At 35.0% G+C, this 20,203-nt stretch overlaps 1 protein-coding gene across 1 annotated transcript; it reads left to right on the top strand.

Moving 5' to 3' along the window:
- Positions 1-895: 895 nt before the first annotated feature.
- LOC127788184 (uncharacterized) lies at positions 896-14,209 on the top strand. The gene is made up of 12 exons (XM_052316295.1): positions 896-964; positions 9,245-9,357; positions 9,450-9,648; positions 10,566-10,629; positions 10,712-10,774; positions 10,863-10,950; positions 11,109-11,154; positions 11,235-11,333; positions 11,803-11,871; positions 11,975-12,272; positions 12,591-12,724; positions 13,352-14,209. Exons 1-12 carry the CDS (start codon positions 896-898, stop codon positions 14,207-14,209), a joined length of 2,100 nt encoding a protein of 699 aa, XP_052172255.1.
- Positions 14,210-20,203: the final 5,994 nt, after the last annotated feature.

Genomic DNA, 20,203 nt, shown 5'->3' with positions numbered 1-20,203 from the left:
AGAGAGCTCGAAGGGAGATCGCAGAAAGAACTGGAGGGAAGAGCTCGTTGGAACAAAAACGAAGCTGAATGTGTATATATATATGTGTGGGTTGGCCAAATAGAATAAGGGCATTCAAACAACTGTTTAAGCATGAATAAGGTGGATTAGCTAGGCAGGGCATGGCTCGGATACTCTTTTCAAATCAGTGAAGGGTAACAGCTCGTTACGCATTTATGTATATGCGTATTTATAAGTGGGTCTCATATATAGGCGAACAATATATATATTTTCATTTGAGGCTTTTGCTGTTTGCGCAAGACCTCCAAATACCTCAATGAAATCATTCAATGGTGACTTAGTATTTTACATTCAGACTCAACACTTATATATACATATATAAGAGGCATTTGGATGGACAAGGAACATTCAACTATAGGTGAGAGCTTCCAAATATGATGTAACATGTACGTATATAAATGCTTGAACATGGAGCAACGAGCTAAACAAAACCCTGTTGTAAGGAAGAAGAAAAGCCATTCACTGAACAAATATTAGGGTGAATCAAATCCCGCTTGAGACATCAACTGGACTTCACAGCAACTAGGGAATTTATACACAAAATAGACACAATGGAAAACACTAACTGCGAGGTGACACAATAAGCAACAATTTGCAAATCAAGGAAGCTTGCATTGTAATATAGAATATATCTAAGAGGGAGCTCACACTGAAAGATAATGTGGAAGTGAAGAAGAACTTGCCTGTTGAGAATGCAAAATCAGAGAGAAGTTTCACCTGCGCACAGGAAGTAAACAGCAACAGATAATAGAAGTGAGGGAATAGGATGGAGAAGGTGAAGAAGAAGAACACGGAGAGGGACTAAAGAAGCAATGGAACAGTGCATTCAAAAAGAATGGATACGCCTTGCACTGAAATAGGATATTTGCGCACAGAGACTGCTGGGAAAAAGGAGTGCGTACAGGTCTGCACGCCAGCTCTAGAATTTACCGAAATGACCCTCTTTTCATATTACAAACAAAAATATCCAGGGGCTTAATTGACAAATGCTACTTAATTCATTTTCTTTTCCCCATTTTCTTTTTACACCATCAAACCCATTATTTCCAAATTATTTCTCACCATGGGCCTAAGCCCAAATCACATGTATCCCACATACATAAATTCCAAGCCCACCAGGCTTAATTTTTTCACTTGGGTTAGACATCTCATTAACTATTTAGTTGAGGCCCTTTCACTTAAATTTCTGATTCCATGCACCATAAAATAAAATTATGTAATCTAAAATTATTTGTGTGCCACCAAGGAAATTTAACATTATGTATTCAAAAAAAGTACTTAGTCCTACATTTTAATTGCTATTACACTGAAGTCAAGTATTAAAACACCTAGACCCACTTTAGGGTCGTTACACTAAGTCTCTGTAAAATTGTCTTGAGATGTGTCTAGTGCTCCTTTGGGCTCAGCGAGCAAATTAAGATATCATCGATGGATATGATGACAAAGCAGTCTAAATATTTCCTGAAGACTCGGTTCATCAAATCCATGAAAACTACTAGGGCATTTGTCAACCCAAAAGACATACGAACTTAAAATGTCCATAACGGCTACAAAATGTTATTTTCTAGACATCCTCACCTCTGACTCGTACTTGGTGATAACTTGTCCTCAGATCAATCTTGGAAAAGACTGAAGCCCCCTAAAGTTGATCTAATAAGTCATCCACGCGCAGAAGTGGATATTTGTTATTCAATGTCACTTGATTTAGTTGATGGTAGTCGATGCACATTCTCATCGATCTGTCCTTCTTCTGAACAAATAGTATTGGAACACCCCAAGGTGATACACTGGGTCAAATAAAACCCTTATCAATTCATTCTTATAATTGTGTCTTCAATTCCTTTAGTTCATTTGGGGCCATCCTATATGAAGCCTTAGAGATAGATTGGGTACCCAACATTAATTCGATCGAGAACTCAATCTCTCTCTGAGGCAGTAATCTTACCAGTTCATCCAAAACTACATCAGGAAAATCTCGGACCATAGGAATCTCAGATAATTCTATCTTATTTTCTATGTTAGTTTTCACAAAAGCGAGATACGCTTCATAACTGTGATGTATTAGTCTCTTTGCCTTCATTATCAAGATCATTAGAGTCGAAGTCATTGGCTTGAGACCTCAATATACAATGACTGGCTGCTGGGGTAGTTCAAAATAAATCATATTTCGTCAACAATCGACCTTAGCATAATGTTGTGACAACCAATCCATACCTAGGATGAGGTCAAAGTCCTTTATGTCGAGTACCACTAGGTCGACAAGTAATTTCCTATTGTGCACCCTAATCTTGCAATCTCTGAATACCTTACTACCCACCAATACCGTATCTCTAGGCGTAATCACAAACAAATAATACAACAATGTAGTCCTAGAAATGGGAACATGACATATAACATGTGGTGCAATAAAGGAATGTGTAGAGCTTATATCAAAGAGTACACATCAATACTATACAAAGAGAGAATACCTTGGATAGTGTCATTTCCTCTTTCTACATCAGTTGTTGTTAGAGAAAACACCCTTCCCCTAAACATGTGGCCTATTAGTGGCAGTAGGGCGCTATGTCCATGGTAGTGTTAATTGTGGGGTTGTTCCCTGCATTCTGGGCATTGTTGGTTTCTAGTTAGATCTTTGTCCCTATCCCTCTAGCCTTTATCCTCTATTATAAGGTGGTTGTGTACAACTATGTGCTTTGTGGCTCTTTCGACCACATTGAAAAAAAGTCATCTCTTTGGTAGGCTTCACGTTCTAGTTTCGAGGATAGTCATTTTGTTCATGTCCTGCCTGATCACAGAGATAACAAACCCCTTTACCAAAACGACATGGTTCTTTATGCTTTTTGCCACAAATGTTACATGGCGAGATTCTTGCTATGTTTCTACCTAGACTTGCTTCCCATTTCCTTTTCTTATTATTGTTGTGGCCCTAAGAGGTACCCACTCATTTTAAAGTTGCTTAACCAAACTTCAACTCATTCTTGTCTCACTTAAAAGCATATGCCCTCTGTACCACTATAAGGCAATCCATGATCTTTGCACCAGCTAGTGCATGTTGAATGTCTGCACATAGACCCCTCTGAAATTTTGTGGCCTTCTTAGCCTCTGGGTCAAATCGTGCTAAAGAAATGAATTATGCTTCACATTGAGCCATTGTCTTTCTTCCCTATACCAACTCGATAAATTAATAAGCCTTCTATTCCTAGACCCATTCAAGAAAGTAATTCTTATTAAATGCCTCTTGAAATTTTACCCATGATGGTTCTCTACTAGTATACCTCTGTCGAGCAATTTCCCACCATCTCTTTGCATCATTTCTCAAAATGAAAGTACCAAGCTGTACTTTTTGTGCATTGTTGCAACTCATGGACCGGAGGTGTTTCTCCATAGATAACATCCCATTCTCTACAATTGAAACATCTATTCCTCCATAAAATTATGGAGGTCAAAGTGTCATAAAGTTCTTCAATAGTAGGCTTTCGGCATTACTGTCAGTTCCTTGAGTCGCATAATTAGATGCCTGACCATTATTGTTTTCGGTTGGATAATCCCCAATTCTCTACTGTGTTTGGTCCTATCTTAACCGGTTAGTAGTTAGCATGTCAACTATCCTCAGTATTCCCACTAAGGTTTCTTGTATTTTGGTTACTTTCTATCGTAAGTTTCTGTTAGACTCTCCCAGTAAGTCTGGTGCAAATGCAGGTGCTATTATAGGTATAGGTATAGTTTGACCATGGCCTCAACCTCAGCCTCAACATCAGGTTGGTGGTCATCCTAAATAATCTATTTTGTCCAATTAAAATGACTAAAATTTGTCATTTTTCCTTTTATAAGGGCAAAATAGTTATTTTGCTAAAAAATAACAAATAGTCATTTCGACAACTGAAACCTGATGAAACGTCGACAACTCTCATTATGCATAAAAAATACTTCATTAGGGCTTCATGGACCTAAATTTTCAAATTTTTCATTATTTACACTTTAGTCCCTAAACTTTCATAAAATTACAAAATATGCCCGAAATCAATTTTCATAAAATTTCACACACGTTCATGGTTGATGATAAACATGCATATTTCATCTTCAAACATCAAATATAATTTCTCAAAATCATTGATCAAATAAAAAAAAATATGCAACAGATGCGAGAATGTCGACAGTGACCTAAACTCATTACGACTCATTACATAAGTCAATCCCTCTATGAGTACTTCAACGAACTTATATAAAGATGAGAGTGGAAAAAATGTTGATCAAAAAAAGTATAGAGGAATGATAAGATCATTATATTGAACCACTAATAGACCTGGCACTATATTTATTATATTTATTATATGCTTAGATTTCAATCAAATCCTAACGAGTCACATCTCCTAGAAGTCAAATGCATTTCCAAGTATCTCTTAGGGACATGAGAATTAGGCTTATGGTATCCTAAAGGCATATCTTTTGAACTAATTGGATATATAGGTGTTAATTTTGTTGGAAGTAAAACTGAATTGAAAAACATAAGTGGTGCATACCAATTTTTAGGATATTCCATAATCTCGTGGTTTAGTGAAAAACAAACCTTAGTAGTTTTTTCTCTAGTTGAAATCGAGTATATGATAGCTGGATGATGTTGTGCTCAAATGTTAACCAAAAATCCATGAGATTAAGGATCATATTCCCATAAGATGTGATAATATTAGTGTTGTTCAACTAACCAAAAATCCTATTCTTCCTCTGAGACTAAGCACAATGAGATAAAACAACACTTTAGAAAACATATATAAAATGAAAACATTGAACTATCAATATGTTAATACTAATGACTAATTATCATATATTCATTAAGTCACTAAAAGAAGACTAATTTTGCAAAATTATGAGAGAAGTTGGGCTAATGAATCCCCTAAAATAGAGCATGAAAAATGAAATTTTGCATAAACTAGGAATGACTTACTAATTAACTAGTCTAAACTATATTTTTCCCCTTTTTTTGGAACATTTTTAGTCGGCTAGCTAGTATGAACTAGTCGACTAAACTCATGTCCTTGAAATCCTCCTTAGATTCCGGATAACTTTAGTTGACTAGTATGAGTTTCTAGTCAAATGGTTGGACGGCTCAAAGATGTCTTTAAAAGACCAAGACATTGAAGCATTCAAGAGACTTACAAAACTATTAAGATTTGTTTGTATTGAACAAGAATATTGTTTTTGTTGAAACTTGAAGCACTAAATGGGTTGTGGCCTTCTAGCATTTACTTCTAAGGGTGCCCATGGGTTGGGTTGGTTTGGGTCTAGCACTAATTTAGAACTAATCTGATCTTCATTAGATCCATAAAATTAGACCCAAAATAGAATCAACCCAACCTAATAAAAGTTTAGTTGGTTCGACTCAGTTCTCAATTTTAGTTACATATAATAGTTTATTAATCTCAAATTTTTATTATATGAACTTTGAAGAAAAAATAATATCAATGCTCAGCAAACAATTTGCATCTAAGCACACTACACAATAGTTAACAATTTGTTTTAAACAGTGTGATGGTTAACTCATAGCAAGCACCTAATATAAATCCACACAATATGCCACATAACATTTAATGCTTATGAATTTATATTATATACTTTTAATTGATTTATGTGCCAATCAAATCAAGTCCATTAACCTAAAGCTCTGGACCTAAAATCGAATCGATCTTCGCAAAGTCCAATTTTTTGGATCCAAGACCAAATCGATATATTGAGAAAATCGATGGACACTCTATTTACTTTTTTGTATTTACTAATCAATAATCTATAAGTTAGTATTTATTTTTTTACCCATTTGTAAGTGAGGGAATTCTCACCTGTTATGATAGAGTTGTTCTTGCTACAAGAAATGTTCTTAGGCAAGAGATTGTACAAGAGTTCTAGCTTCTCTTAAAAGTTAGGGATTTCCATAATGCTTTAGGATTTATCTTGAAGAGAGGGGATGTAGTTTTGTAAAAATTGAATTTCTATAAAATTCTTATATTATTGTATTGATTAATCTTTCATTGCACATCTTAAATAATTTATTATACAACACAAGATAATAAAATCTATTAAGAATTTAAAATTTTAAATCTTGGTTAAACTTTTGAAAACCCAATGGATCCCTTTCTTGGGTATTTTTCTAGGCAATGGAAAGGTTTTAAAATGTTGAAATCAATGAATATGTGATTTAAAAAGGGTCCAAATTATTTTGAAAATTTCTATAACACTATATATGTACGGTGTACAAAATTGTCTATAGATTAATTTTGAAAAATTTGGGACAAGTTAAAAATCATTTAATTGATAATAAGAGTACAAATCTGAAAGGATGTTCGATTAGCACCAAAAGTCTAGAGATTAGGGGGTTTCGAGCATTTTACTTGATTTTTGTTGTTAGAGTCCACTAAAAAAATCAAATATTTGGTAGCAAAATTATTATTAACTTTTTTCGTGAAAAGCTCGACTCATTTTTCAAACTTCTAGCAACACTTTAAAAAAGGTTTTTGACTTTTTTAAGAAGCCAAAAATACATTAATAAGTAAATCGTAATATTTTTGTCGTAAACACTCTACAAACTTAAATAACCATAACCTTAAACTTAAACTTAAATTATACCTTAAGACACACCAAACGAACCCTAAAGATGAACTTGTATGAGGGGTGTGTAAATGGGCTGATAAAATTCTTCAAAACCCACAAAAGATGCCTAAAAAGTAAATTTGATAAAAATAAAATAAAATATGGAAAATATCAAATCTGATAGTATTGGATATTATCAAAAAGGGAAATTTTGGTCATATCATTGAAACTTAATAGTTTGAAATTTTAATCATCTGTATAATCAAGTGATTAAAATGGAAATTTGTGAGAAAGAACCTTAATTACTCAACAATTTTTAAATTATCAAAAAATCATATAACTTCCAGGGAAATTTTGAAAAATAAAATTTTAAATTTTATACAACATACGCATTTTTTCTTTTCTTTTTTATTTAAAAATTGATACGGGCAGATAAACAAGGTTGTTTATTGTAATTTTGTTTAGGTAATTTAACTATTTTCTTTGTTTTGGTTGCAACTTATATGCTATGATGTACGAAACGCTTCATGGCGGTGCCATTTCGACGTTGCTTTGGGGGTGGTGTTGTTTCGATATTTCTGAAACGTTTTCTGTATCAAAATATTGATAAACACAAAAAAAATATTTTTGGGTCATTTTTGTAATTTTAAAATATTTCAACGTTATTTTGTAATATTAAAAAAATATTGAAAATGCATTTCTGTCCATGAAGAGATTAGAGATGAAAAAAATTCTTTTATATTATATAATATAAAAATATACAAATTTTTTTTATATTATATATTATAATATATAATATAAAATTTATATTTACAAAAAGACCCTTATATTTTTTAATTTACGCATTTCCCTCCATGGTTCCGTTTCTTATTTCTTTGAAAAATGCCATTTTTTTATTTTCATTTCGTATCGTATTAATTTTTCATTTTCGTTTCTATGGAACCTAACTTATATGTTTGGTTAATTACCATTTAATTGATCCATGAGTACAGAAGAGTGAGTGCAATAATCTTAAAACTTTCCAATGTTTTTTGTGCATTTATAAATTACATATGCTTCAATCTTCAACTAAATTCAATTACTTTCTTTTTTAACTTAGAAAGATGAAATTAAAAATATGAGCTCAAATTGGGTTGTGTTCCTTAGTCCACTAACTCCACTCCATGTCTTATCTGGCAATAGCAGTGGCTATGAGTTCTAATTTATAGTAAGAAATTATTTTCTTTTCATTTCATTTCATTCCATTCATATTTCTTTCCCTTCAATTTTCTGTTAGTTAACAATTTTTGATAATTTTGCCCCTATTTACTTTATAAATTAAAAAAGAAATAAGGATAAAATTGTCATTAAACAATTGAGTCAATCTAAAAATTATTTTCCTTTTCTTCCCATTTTAGCCTATGAATTGGTGACCAAAAACTTTTCCTCTTATGATAAATTTCACATATTACCTTTGAGATTTAGATAAAAACATTAACTACCTTTATATTTTCAAAAATGTCAACCTTAGCCATTTGCTAACCTTGCAAATCGACTATTTTGCCTTCTTTTTTTTCTTTTTTCTAAATATCATTGTTTTTCTTTCTCTCCTTTTCTCATCTTTTCCTCTTCACATTATCTCCGACCATCTTCTCTATCTCAACGACAATTTTTTCTATTTATTTATTTTTCTTTTTTTTAAAAGAACTCACACTATTGAATTTGTAACTCACATAACAGGTGTTTGTAGGTTTTCAGAAAAACTATAATGTATGGGTTTGTCGATGTTATGGATTCCATGGAATGAGTAGAGACAAATAGTAATTTTTTTAATTTATTTGTATTTTTATTTTGTAATTCTAAAAGAAAGATGAGTGAAAAGAAGATACATTTTTTTAAAAAATTACAAAATTAATTATTGTTACGTAACATTTTTTTATAATGTGGAAATTGAGGGGTCCCCGATATATAGCAACATTCGGCCTGGACTATCATACTCTCCTTATAAACTATAGTCTGCTTGTTCGGGCTAATGGGTAGGATGGATAAGTTCGAATTGAAACTTGGGTCATGGGCCTGACCTTTTGAATAGATGCAAATAATACACTACCAACACAGATTTAGACTCAAAGTCTAACCTTGTGAAACCTGGACCTTGACTCTCGAATAAATGCAGATAATATACTATTCGCACGGATTCAGACTCAAACTCATAGCCTTGTGGCACTTAAGCTCTTGAACGTGTGCAAATGACTATTTGCACCATCCCAATAACTTAATCGTTATTGTTATTGTTATTATTATTGTTATTGTTATTGTTACGTAAAGTAAAGAGGAAGAAATATGTATCAGATGAGATTTAATTTTAAAACAGTTTAGCATTAATTTTTAAAATACAAAAATAATCAATAACTTTTTAACAAACTTCAGGATAACATGTGAAATATATTATTTCCATATTAGCAATTATTTTGTTGTTCATGGGAGGGAATGAGCATTTAATTTCTCTCAGCAACACATAGCTGGAAATGGGTTCCTTCCTCAACTGGAGATTCCGAATCATCAGAGCTCTATATTCAGCAAACATCTATATTCAGCAAACATCTTCTCTCTCCTATTTATACAGGTTGAATTTTTTCCGTATAATCCTCAATGCCTTTTCATCTTCAATCCATTGTCCCCAAAACTTGATACTCTCTCAGCTCCTGTTTCTGCAATCCTGTCCTGGTCCATGTCCAGGTTGATGTCTGAATTTCTTGAAAATAAGCTTTGAAGCAATTTAGCCTGCATTTTGTTGATTCAAATAGATTTTAAATGTAATTTGTTTACAGGAAATTAGAGAGCTGGTTGAGGAGGGATGGGCAGAGGCGGAGAAGCCCGCGAATCTCAGCCCAGGATTGCCGCCGCCGGCAAGCTACCGCCACTGCCTTCTCTTCAGACAGCCGTGTGCGGCGGCGGGTGGAGCAGAATCCGGAGGACCACCATCAGGAGCCACCCTCCCGGACTAGCAAGAGAACCCGCCGCCAACTGGTAGTTATTTCAGTTTTAAACTAATACACCCGCACACAATGTACCTTCGTTAACTACCATCTCATGAAACTTTTTCATGCAAAGATAGTGTCGAAACTTTATTTCTCACTAAAGGTTTGCATTAAGAAGGGTATATAATATTTTTCCACATCGTTCTTTTGTATAAATTTTATTTTCGATATGACTTTTAGAAGTGAATTGACACCATGACTGTACCCTAACTTGGTTAAGAAAAGGTGCAGTTGATGATGAAGAAGATGATGGGTGTTCGGATGTTGAATTCTACATTACTATACTGAATGACTTCTCTTATTTTGCTCTAAGGAGTGGGTAATTCAGGATGAACATCTCAAACAGGAAGTAATAGAAATGCTAAGTACTAAAACTTGACTTCTGCTATTGACCGGGAAAAAAATGGCTTTTGTCATATGGGTGTTTCAATGCTTTTGGTTCAGGGAGCAATGAAGACCAAAATATTGCAAGATCAAGCTATACTTTTCCTGCTTGTTTGCATAAGCTGTAATCTCATGCACATTGTAGTATTGGTGTTGATAATGTACTTAAAGTACTGCTTCAATTTCTAACTTAAAACCAGGATGTTATAAGATTTCGGTTTTTTTGCAAGTAGTTTCATTCAAAATATATTTATGCACACCTATATTTTCCTTTTCTTAACTTGTTTGCTGGACTTACTGCAAATAGCTAGCTTATTTGTGCTACCCTTTTCTGCTTCTCTATCAAGCAGACATAAACGATAATCATTCAATAAATGGCAATGATTCAAAAGTTCTTTTTCGAGATTGTAATTGTATGGTATTGTTTCCAATCTGACCTTTATTGAGGAGGTATTTATTGCTACGCAAATGTGGAATTTATTCGTTTCAAACTTTCGACATGTGTTGTTGTTGGTCTTGAAGTGCAATTCTGAATATGTGCAGGGCATGAAGAGCCCAAACAATATCGAACATTCAGACAATTGTGGTGAGCCATTTTTCTCTGTGAAGTTTGCCACTTCGTTGCTAAAGTTTTGCATTGGCATGTAATTGATTGTTTCCTGAATCAGATAATTCATTGGTTGTAAAACCCAAATCAAGTGCAGAACTCGATGATCATGATCTCTCTGCTGGTTGTGCTATTTTCTTCTGTCAAATTTTCCAATTTTATGTTTGTAATGAGGATAATATCTTACACATTACTTGTAATTATTGTACTAGGCCAACCATCAGTTATGTCGCCCATTCCATTTATGCCAGAAAAACGTGTCCTCGAGCTTATTCTGGATATATTGCAACGGTGGGTATTGTGAGTGTATTCTCTCATCATAGTTTTAAGGCAAAAGGTTTTCAAACTTTCTCAAGTTTTAATGAAAGCTGAAACTGGTACAGAAAGAAATAAATGTTAGTGGTTTACCTCTGAGGAAATATTTTTTCTTCTATAAACATTTTTTCTTGTCATTTCAGGCGAGATACATATGAAATATTTGCTGAACCAGTCGACCCGAAAGAAGTATGTTTTCTTTGTTATTTCATTTTCTGTGTTGTCTTTTCTAACCCCCTATAGTTGATGAGAGCTCTTGGTTTTAATAGGTGGAGGATTACTATGAAATTATTAAAGAGCCTATGGATTTTGGCACCATGAGAGCTAAACTTCATGAAGGAATGTATGAAAATTTTGAGCAATTTGAGGTTTGTTACATTGTCAAAATTAGTTTGTAATTATTACATTACTTCTAATTTAAAATTTCGTTGAACCACAATGCATACATCATTTGGCTCAACAATGTCATATTTATTTTTTAAACTTTTTTTTTTTTAACAGATAATTGGTTTTCTATGTCCGAGATGGGGGCTTATTTTTACTTCCTTTCTTTATATTTATCCCTAAAAGAAGTTCTCAGAGTTTCTTTTATTCAACTTCTGGGGTGTTGCGTTTAGGGTCGATGCTCTTGCTAGTATATGCTCGCAACTAGCTTAGTCAATGTCTGATCACTAGGTCCTAGATGTGGCTTGTATAATATAGAATCATTCTAACCTCCTCATCCTTATGAATGAACCGTGTGACCATTGACAACAAGTGAACAAATCTCTTATTCACATTCCATGTACATCTAGATAATCATCTGAACTTATTCTCTTCTTTTTGGGTATTATGCAGCATGATGTATTTTTAATACCAAAAAATGCAATGCACTTTAACTCCACCGGTACCATTTATTTCAGACAGGTATTTGTTATTTAGTGTCTTACCAAATTCTAGAAGAAATTAGACTAAGATAAGAATCTTGATTATCCCCATCAACTGATTGTTGAAGTTTGACAAATTGCAGGCTCGTGCCATATATGATCTAGCTAAGAAAGTTTTACATTTTCTAAAAACTGATTCTGCAAACTTTGAATTGGAGTTCTCTGGGACAAGACGGAGATCAGGTAGAACGCTTCATGGAGAAGGCAAGAGTTTAAATTTTGACCCGTGTCCCAAACTTACTACAAATGTGAAATCCAATACCATGACCACTAATGTTTCGTCGAAAGGGACATCTTGTTCTTTAAGTGGTCCATCAAATTTAAGGAGAAATGTCCGAGCGAAGCCTGGATCCTCTTGCACAGATGCTTGTGTTGACACAGGTAAGAAGTGATTGCTCCCCTGTGACTTTCTAACCCAAAATTTCTTCAGCCATTAGTTCAAAAGGAAACATAGTTGACAAACATTCTAGGGTCCAATTTATTGGGAATTATTGTCAAAGTTTTAATAATGTGGATACTAAGCAAAGAACTCTACATAATGCCTCTCAAAAGTAACTATGTAATGATCTCCTCAATAGTTTTTTTTTCTAAGAACTGATGACATTTGTTGATATTCTTGTTTTGAGCTTTGGCAAGTTCTCCAAAAACTTGCAATTTGAAGTTTTTCTGATTCACTATCTTTATTATTTGCATAAACAGGTGCTAAAAATGGAAGAAGATCTAATTTTATTGAACTGGATCGGCGTTGCACTTACAAACCATGGATGCCTTCGATCAACGAAAACGAGTCTAACGATTCAACTAATTATAATGACCCCAAATCACTTGCTCATGTAAGACTCTTTTCCTTTTCTATGTGTGTATGTCTGTGGGCATGTATATGCCTACTCATAGATAGAGTCACGAAGAGAATATATTATGAACTATCGAATGCCTTTGGGCTTATGAAAGTGCTATAGCTTTTGCTTTACTCTAAAGCCCCGCCTACTGTTGTTTTGATCTTCAAACCCGAACTCTGTTTTGCAATAGTTGGAGGGGCTAATAGAGTTAACTGATCTTTGTGTTGTACTCATTGGCATTATTTGTAGAATGTCCTCCAATGATGTGTCGAAACTGTTTCTCCCAAGCCAATTCCAAACTTCATGGAAACAGCGAGATTCAACAAACCACAACGGTTGCATGCATTACCCTCATGACTACAGAATAATGCATCCATGTTTTATTTATGAAGAAACCTCATCCTTCTTTGCATTTGCTGTTGAAAAACCCTCCTCCATCAACTGATCTTGAGTTGCCAAAGAACATAATCGGTGTTGTTTATGGCAAGGAAGGACTTGTTTTCTTGTCGTTTGAAGCGAGGATTATTACTTGCCATATTTATTCAATTGTTGTATCCATACTTTGTTGCTGCTTAAGGTAATCCACTTTTTACATGGAGCTGATTAACCTTGTTTTTGAAGGTGATCCAATGGAACATTGCATACAGGAAAAGCTTGATATCATTTGCTAAAGATTTAGGACCGACAGCCCAAATGATCGCCAACAGGAAACTCCAAGGATTGTGGAAAGATGATTCAGATTTTCCGGTTTTGGCTTCAAACTGTTCTAGCCATGCAGCAGCTCATCAAAATCCTGCTCTATTTGCCTCTGCCGAAAAGGGTTCTGATTCTGGTTCTGTCTTTCGAACCACAATTGACTTGACAGACACCGAAAATGGTGGAGAGGTTGAAACCAGTCAGAGAATGGATGACTACGGTGCTGTTGGGGCAAAAGTTGCCATCAACAATAAGGAATTGACCAGCTGCAAGAACATTTGTGAGCATGATACCGATGAGGTTCATCCAAACTTGTACTCTTCGACTTCTGGACCTGAAAGCTTGAATTCCTCAGCTGTTAGGATGAAGAAAGCCGGTAAGAGGCCTGCTGCAGCAACAACTGACTGGGCGAAAACAGATGATCAAGCTCACCAATTGACTCCATTGCCGGTGCGTCCGAGCTCAGACAAGTTTGAACTGAAGTTGAGCAATGGCAAGAGCTCCACACAATGTCCCTGGCTTACAGGAGGTGTATCAAGTTTGAGTCAGGCCAATCCAAAATGTGGGATGAGCAGCTTCTCCAATGCAGCCCGCCGTGCCAAACCGAATTGCCCCATTGCCGGGCCTCTGACCTCGCCGGTGAGGTTCGACGACCGGCGTTTTGTCAGGTCACGGCTTAATGACACGAACCATTTGCGGCAAGATGGTTACAAGAAACCCAGATTGCAGCAGCAGCAGCAGCAAGTCTCTGTTAATGAGGGACTGTTCTCTGGCCAAACTTGAACTGAACTTGTCAATCCTTCCTTACAAGTGATGAAAAGGTGGAAAACACAGGAAGCTCGGTGGCAAAGAGATTATAGTAGTCTTTTTTACAATTCGGTTTTAAACTTTTATTAGGCCGACAACAAGACAAATCTTTGAGATTTGACAGATGTGATTTGTGAATTATTGTTTGTACCCAATATTTAAAAACGTAACGTCGTGATAATGATGACGAGTTTTGATCAATAAAAAGAAAATAAGAAGTGGTCACATAGAGAAGATAAGAAAAAATCATCGACTAACATGAATAACAAAACATAGTTTATGAGAGATTCGATCTGTTGCTTGCGGTTGGCAACATATGCTGATGGTATACAAGTGCTATCGAGGCCTTTCCTGAAGGTCCATATGGATTTCATGGAATTTGGGTTCAAATAAAGCAACATATTGTAATAATCTCTTTCTTTATACTCAATATCTTCTACATGCAATCACTCTTTTATATATTCTTTTACTTTATCATCTTTATGTCCATCAACAACCTTTTTAACTTATGTTAAAAAAGAGTTTCATTTCGATCCAACCTAATTCTTAGTGATGGCTTCATCACCGTTGCAACTCTATCTTTATGAATCAAACCTATTATATTCTAATCACATAATAACAATTTTATCCTTGCAATTAAGGAAAAAGAAAAATAAAAAATTTCTACGCAATATCCTTGAAGTTTACCATAATTATAAAAAGTATCTCACATGTTTGAGAAAACACAATGGGTATCCCTAAGGTTTAATTTTGTGCTGCAATTTCCCCTTTATTGTTAGTTAATCTCGTTAAACATTTTAAAATGACTAAAATACCCTTATATTTAAAGATTTTTTTTCTCATTTTTCATTTTTGTTTCTCTCTCTTCTCAAATCTTACCTTTGTTTCTATTTTTTCTTTTGGTCAGCAATGGCGACAATGGCAATTGTAACAATAGCAATGACGACAACATTCTAGATTTCATATCTAGATGATAGTTCCAGGTTTGGAATGATTTGACCAAATTCTAGATTTGGATAATCTTTTCAAATTTGGAACGATCTGAACAATGGCAATGGTGAAGACAACAATAATAAGTCTCTTTCTCTCTATCTTCTTTACAATGAATTTGGGTTCTTCATGGATCATCCAAGTTTATTCACGATAAAGCTAAATGGCCTAGGTTAATCATCATTTTAGATCTAGAAGGATCTAAATGGTAGGACAACATGATAGTTTGACAACTACAGTTCAACACAAATGACAACGAAGTAAGTCTTTCTTTCTCTCTTTCTTCTTTGCAATAAGAGTTCATCATAAATGACCCTAGGCAATTGGGTTTATTCATGATGAACCTAGATCTAACCTGGGTTCATCGTTGTAATATCTCGTATCGAGCGATAGGAAGGATCGAATCAACTTATCCTGATAGGCCTACGTGAACTTCTTAGAGGTCACCCATTCTTGAGCTACCCTACCTCAAGCACGCTTAATCCGAAAGTTTTTTATCCACATTCAGTCCAAAATGTATTCAATTGGTGTTGTTTCATTCCTTACTATCCTCGATATATATACTAGTTTCTCTAGAATCCCTTCTTAGACTTGACATTGGATTCTTGGGGTATTACAATCGCAATGAACCAAGGGTTGCTTAGGTTTATCATTACATTTTTAGTTATCTTTTTCTTTCCCCCTATTCTCTATATTGAATCTAGGTTTATCACAAATGAACCTAGTGAAAGAAATGTGTTAACACTTAGAAGTATGAGCAAGAACACAAGCTGGTTTTCAAAACTTTTTCAAAAACCATAACAAAACGCAACAAAAATAGATAGGTTCTTCTTAGAGACAAATGAATACAGCCATATGCATATACAAAAACATCAAACGAAAATACAAAACAGTAATTGTTACCTCATTCGATGATGTTACTATCGGTTGATGATTCTATTGCACCTCAGGCTCGAACATTTCGACCATCCTTTAAACAACCGTGAACACTTCATGAGCTACTCCCAAACAGCCATCCACAATCCACCATTAGCTACTCCAAATTTGCAACTTGGTTAACCAAGCCACCTCCATAAGTGTAAGGGCTAAGTTAGTCCACGCCTGAGCAGCCACCAGAACCCTTCGTTGGACCCATGTGCTAGACAATCTCATACGAATGTGACACAAGGTTGGGTTTTGGTTCTCCACACGAACAATAACTATCTCATGATTTTGGGATCAAAATGAAGTAAACGGGAGCAAGAAAAGAAAGAGAACAATAAGGAGTAGAGAAGGAATAAGAAGAACAGTGCAAGAAGCTGAAACTGAGAAAGGCTCTTACACGTCCTGGATAGGCACACTCGTATGGCCGAAGGAGAACTCTTCTCCTTTTATTCTTCCCTTCTCTCTCTCTCTCTCTTAATTAATGAAGAGGTGACATAACATTAAATGTTGTCTCTGAAAGCGACGAAAAATAGGCACATGAGCAAAAGCCTGCTTAGAGAAACTGTTAACCATTTCAAGCAAATCGTCGATCGTTCTAGATATTATGCCAAACCAGTTGATCGTTTTGGAAAATCGGTCGATCGTTTGTCTTCTTCTATTTACAACTCTCAACAAATTGCATCAAAACCCGCTATTAGCTCTTAATAGCCTAGAAGGATAACGCCAACTCTTGGTATATCAATGTAAGGGTTTTACTGTTTTTAAAACTTTTTCGAAAAACATACAATATATGCAGCAAAAATAAAGTGAATCACCTTGCAAGACTCGATATCGGCGACCATATGCAATATAAATCAAAACCAAATCATAGGGGGTTTACAAGGTATACCTCACTATCGGTTCCGATTCGATGTAAAGTCTGAACGTCCTCCCAAGATAGCAACACTTGCTCACTAGCAGCTCCTGAACAATCTCACTATTTCGTGTGAATCACCAGTTAACCAAATCAAACCCCGAAAATATGAGGGGTCTAGTCAATCCACACTCCAGGTACGGTATGAATCTTAAAACTTAGTTTCTGTGCTAGCCAAGTTAAGTGCAGAAGATGAAAGTTGTTGGGTTAAAAAAAAAAAGGATTCCAAAACCAATATAAACTCTCTATATGGTTGGATTTGCTACTCTAGCAATGAAGGAATCAATGGAGTAGATAGGGAGCAAGAGCTAAGGGAATTCAAGGCTTTAGGAATAAAGAAAATGCACTGGCCGAGAGAGAAAGAGATCCAACAATTGCAAAGGCCAAAAACCTTTATGCGTTCTTTTCTTCTTTCCCTTATATATGAGTACCCAAAACCCAAAACTCCCCAAATCTGGACAAATGACTAGGAGAGAAAGAGAGAAGACAAGGCTAGAGGGGGAGAGGAGTTCCCCAGGCATGTCTTCCTTCCATTGTCCTTTTACTCCACACGTCCCATGGAATCCATTATAGAAACGACAAAGAAATCGTGTCGAATCATAACCATCGCTATTGGAAACGGTTGACAGTTTGGAGCAACCGATCGACTAATTCGCAATGAATCAACAAAGACCAGTCGATTGGTTCTCAACTTGTCTCGACTAATTCATCTATGATCTAGTCGACCACCTCCAAGGCCGGTTGGCTGGTTCTGTTCCTTTGTTCCCAATTTTCATAAATTTCATCTAGGCCCGTTATTAACTCTTAATGGCCCCTTCAAATATATCTCATAATAAAACTAAAGCCCCTTATTAACTAATAATGGCATGCTCGTCAATTTTTGACAATTGCTCCGATTAATTCGAACACAATTTGTTAACTCTTAACGGTGTCATCATTAACTCTTAATGCTGGTCATTTATAGAAAAAAAAAACTCTTAATAACGATCATTAATTAATTATAGCGTTTCATCATTTAGTCAACCACTACACTCAGATATACGTGTGACCTTCTAGATTCACTACTAAGTAGCAATCAAAACATGTCAAACACTTTGACGCTGACCAAACACTTTGGTCTACAACGAGAATCTCTCCATTTCCCTGATGTACTCCAAAAGACTTTGAGTAACAATTAACAATATGTCAGTGTAATCCTACTAGTAATGAAGTCATACTTTAAGAGAACCTATTTGGGCTTTCGATTCTCGTGTATTATAATCCCTCCATCGACTAACATCCTAATCGAGTGAGAATCATAAACTGATCAAACTCACTGATTTGATAGTTATGCCAAGATCTAGCGTGGTGTGATCGAGATGGCACATAGAAACTCCTTCTGACATTAGAAACACCTTTCCAATCATGTACACCCTGGCCAGGGGTTTATACAATCACAACCACCACTAATCGCATAAGATGTTCACCTCACGTTAGAGGTCAATGGATCCCATTGGCAATCAACTACTTCTATACGTTACTGTACAGAGACCACACAGTGCATATCCCACCTGGTAACTAGGTAGTTTTTAGCAAAGGCAAATTTAGGCACCAATATACAAGACAACTGTGTTGCCTCCGGTCTAAGGACCAGTAACACAATTGAAACTAGTGACAGATCATAGATCCTCTCAGCCATATGATCTACCCACATGTTTACTATATCCATCTTATGGATTATGGTATGCGATCCACCATCCTTTATCATTAGTATCTCATACTAATAAAAGGTTATCTATGTGTCAGTCCATAATTGATTAATCATAGCCCTCTTATGAAAAATCGAGAATTACTTTAAGAAATCCTTAATCCAAAAGTCTTTGTCATATATTGTTAACACTCAAGAATAAGACATTCATTAGGAAATTTAGATTGGAGAAGTATGAATGATGATATGACCTTAAAATATAAAAATATATTTTCTTATCTTTGTAAGATTTACATCATTAGTCCCATAATACAACTGTTAGATGTCATCTAAATCCAGCATTCAGGGAACTAACACTAACAAGCCATTCCATTAACTCTTAAGGAAACGAGACCTCTCATTAACTCTTAACGGTATGCTCGTTAACTCTTAATGATATCCTTTAACTCTTAATGGTCTCCCATTGTTAACTCTTAATAGTCAATTAATCCTTTTGTTAACTCTTAACAACATCCATCATTATTAACTTTTAATAATGATTGAGAACACATGCAACAATACATCACTAATCCAATGCTATGCTTAGTTTGCGTGACCTTCTAGCTTCACAACCATGTAATAATTAGGACACGTAAAACTCTTTGACACTAATTGAACACTTCGATCTACTAAGAGGATATTTCTATTTCCTCCAAACATCCCTAAAAGTCCTAAGTGACCTCTAGCATAATGTCAAAATGATCCTAATGGGAATGAAATCAAAGTTCTCATAAACTTATTTGGGCTTTCGAATATTGTGCACTATAATTCTTCCACTAACTGACATCCTGATCAAGTGAGAGCCATGGATTAATCAAACTCATAAGACTTAGTAACTATGCCAAGATCTAGTTTGGGTGATTGAGATGACACATTGAAACTTTTTCAAACATCGAAAACTCTTTCTCAATCATTTGTGCCTTGGCCAAGGACTCCTGTAATCACCAACCAGTTGAGAATGTATAGGATGTTCACCTCAAATTGAAAGTCAATGGATCCCATCAACAATCATCTATCTTCATACACCACTACACAAAGATCATACAAAGAGCATTCTCACCTCTTGTACTAGATGGTTTTACTCAATGACAAATCTTCGACATCGATATACAAGACAACTGTGTTGCATCTGGACCAAATACACAATTAAAAATTAGTAATAGATCATTAATCTTATTAGCTATGTGATTTATTACATGTGTCACATTCAGTAGATGTTCAATCAATACCTATATGTCTACTATATGCATCTTATACAATATGATATGTGATTCACTATCATTTATTATTAGTATCTCATACTAATTAGAGGTAATAGCACATGTGCTAATCTATAATCGATTAATAATAGTCTCATTTTGAGAAATCTCAAGATTAGGAATCACTTTAAGAAATTTTTTGTTATAGATCTTTGTCG

The sequence above is a fragment of the Diospyros lotus genome, chromosome 13, assembly GCF_014633365.1.
Source record: "Diospyros lotus cultivar Yz01 chromosome 13, ASM1463336v1, whole genome shotgun sequence".
Classification (NCBI taxonomy): Eukaryota; Viridiplantae; Streptophyta; class Magnoliopsida; order Ericales; family Ebenaceae; genus Diospyros; species Diospyros lotus.
This window is presented reverse-complemented; position numbering and strand designations above follow the sequence as displayed.

What these genes read in the sequence shown, in the direction of transcription:
- LOC127788184 (XM_052316295.1), top strand. Translation starts at nt 896, where the DNA reads ATGGATACGCCTTGCACTGAAATAGGATATTTGCGCACAGAGACTGCT. An exon ending in AAAATTTTGAGCAATTTGAG is followed by an intron (nt 11,334 to 11,802) that starts GTTTGTTACATT and finishes GGTATTATGCAG; the next exon opens with CATGATGTATTTTTAATACC. An exon ending in AGATGCTTGTGTTGACACAG is followed by an intron (nt 12,273 to 12,590) that starts GTAAGAAGTGAT and finishes TTGCATAAACAG; the next exon opens with GTGCTAAAAATGGAAGAAGA.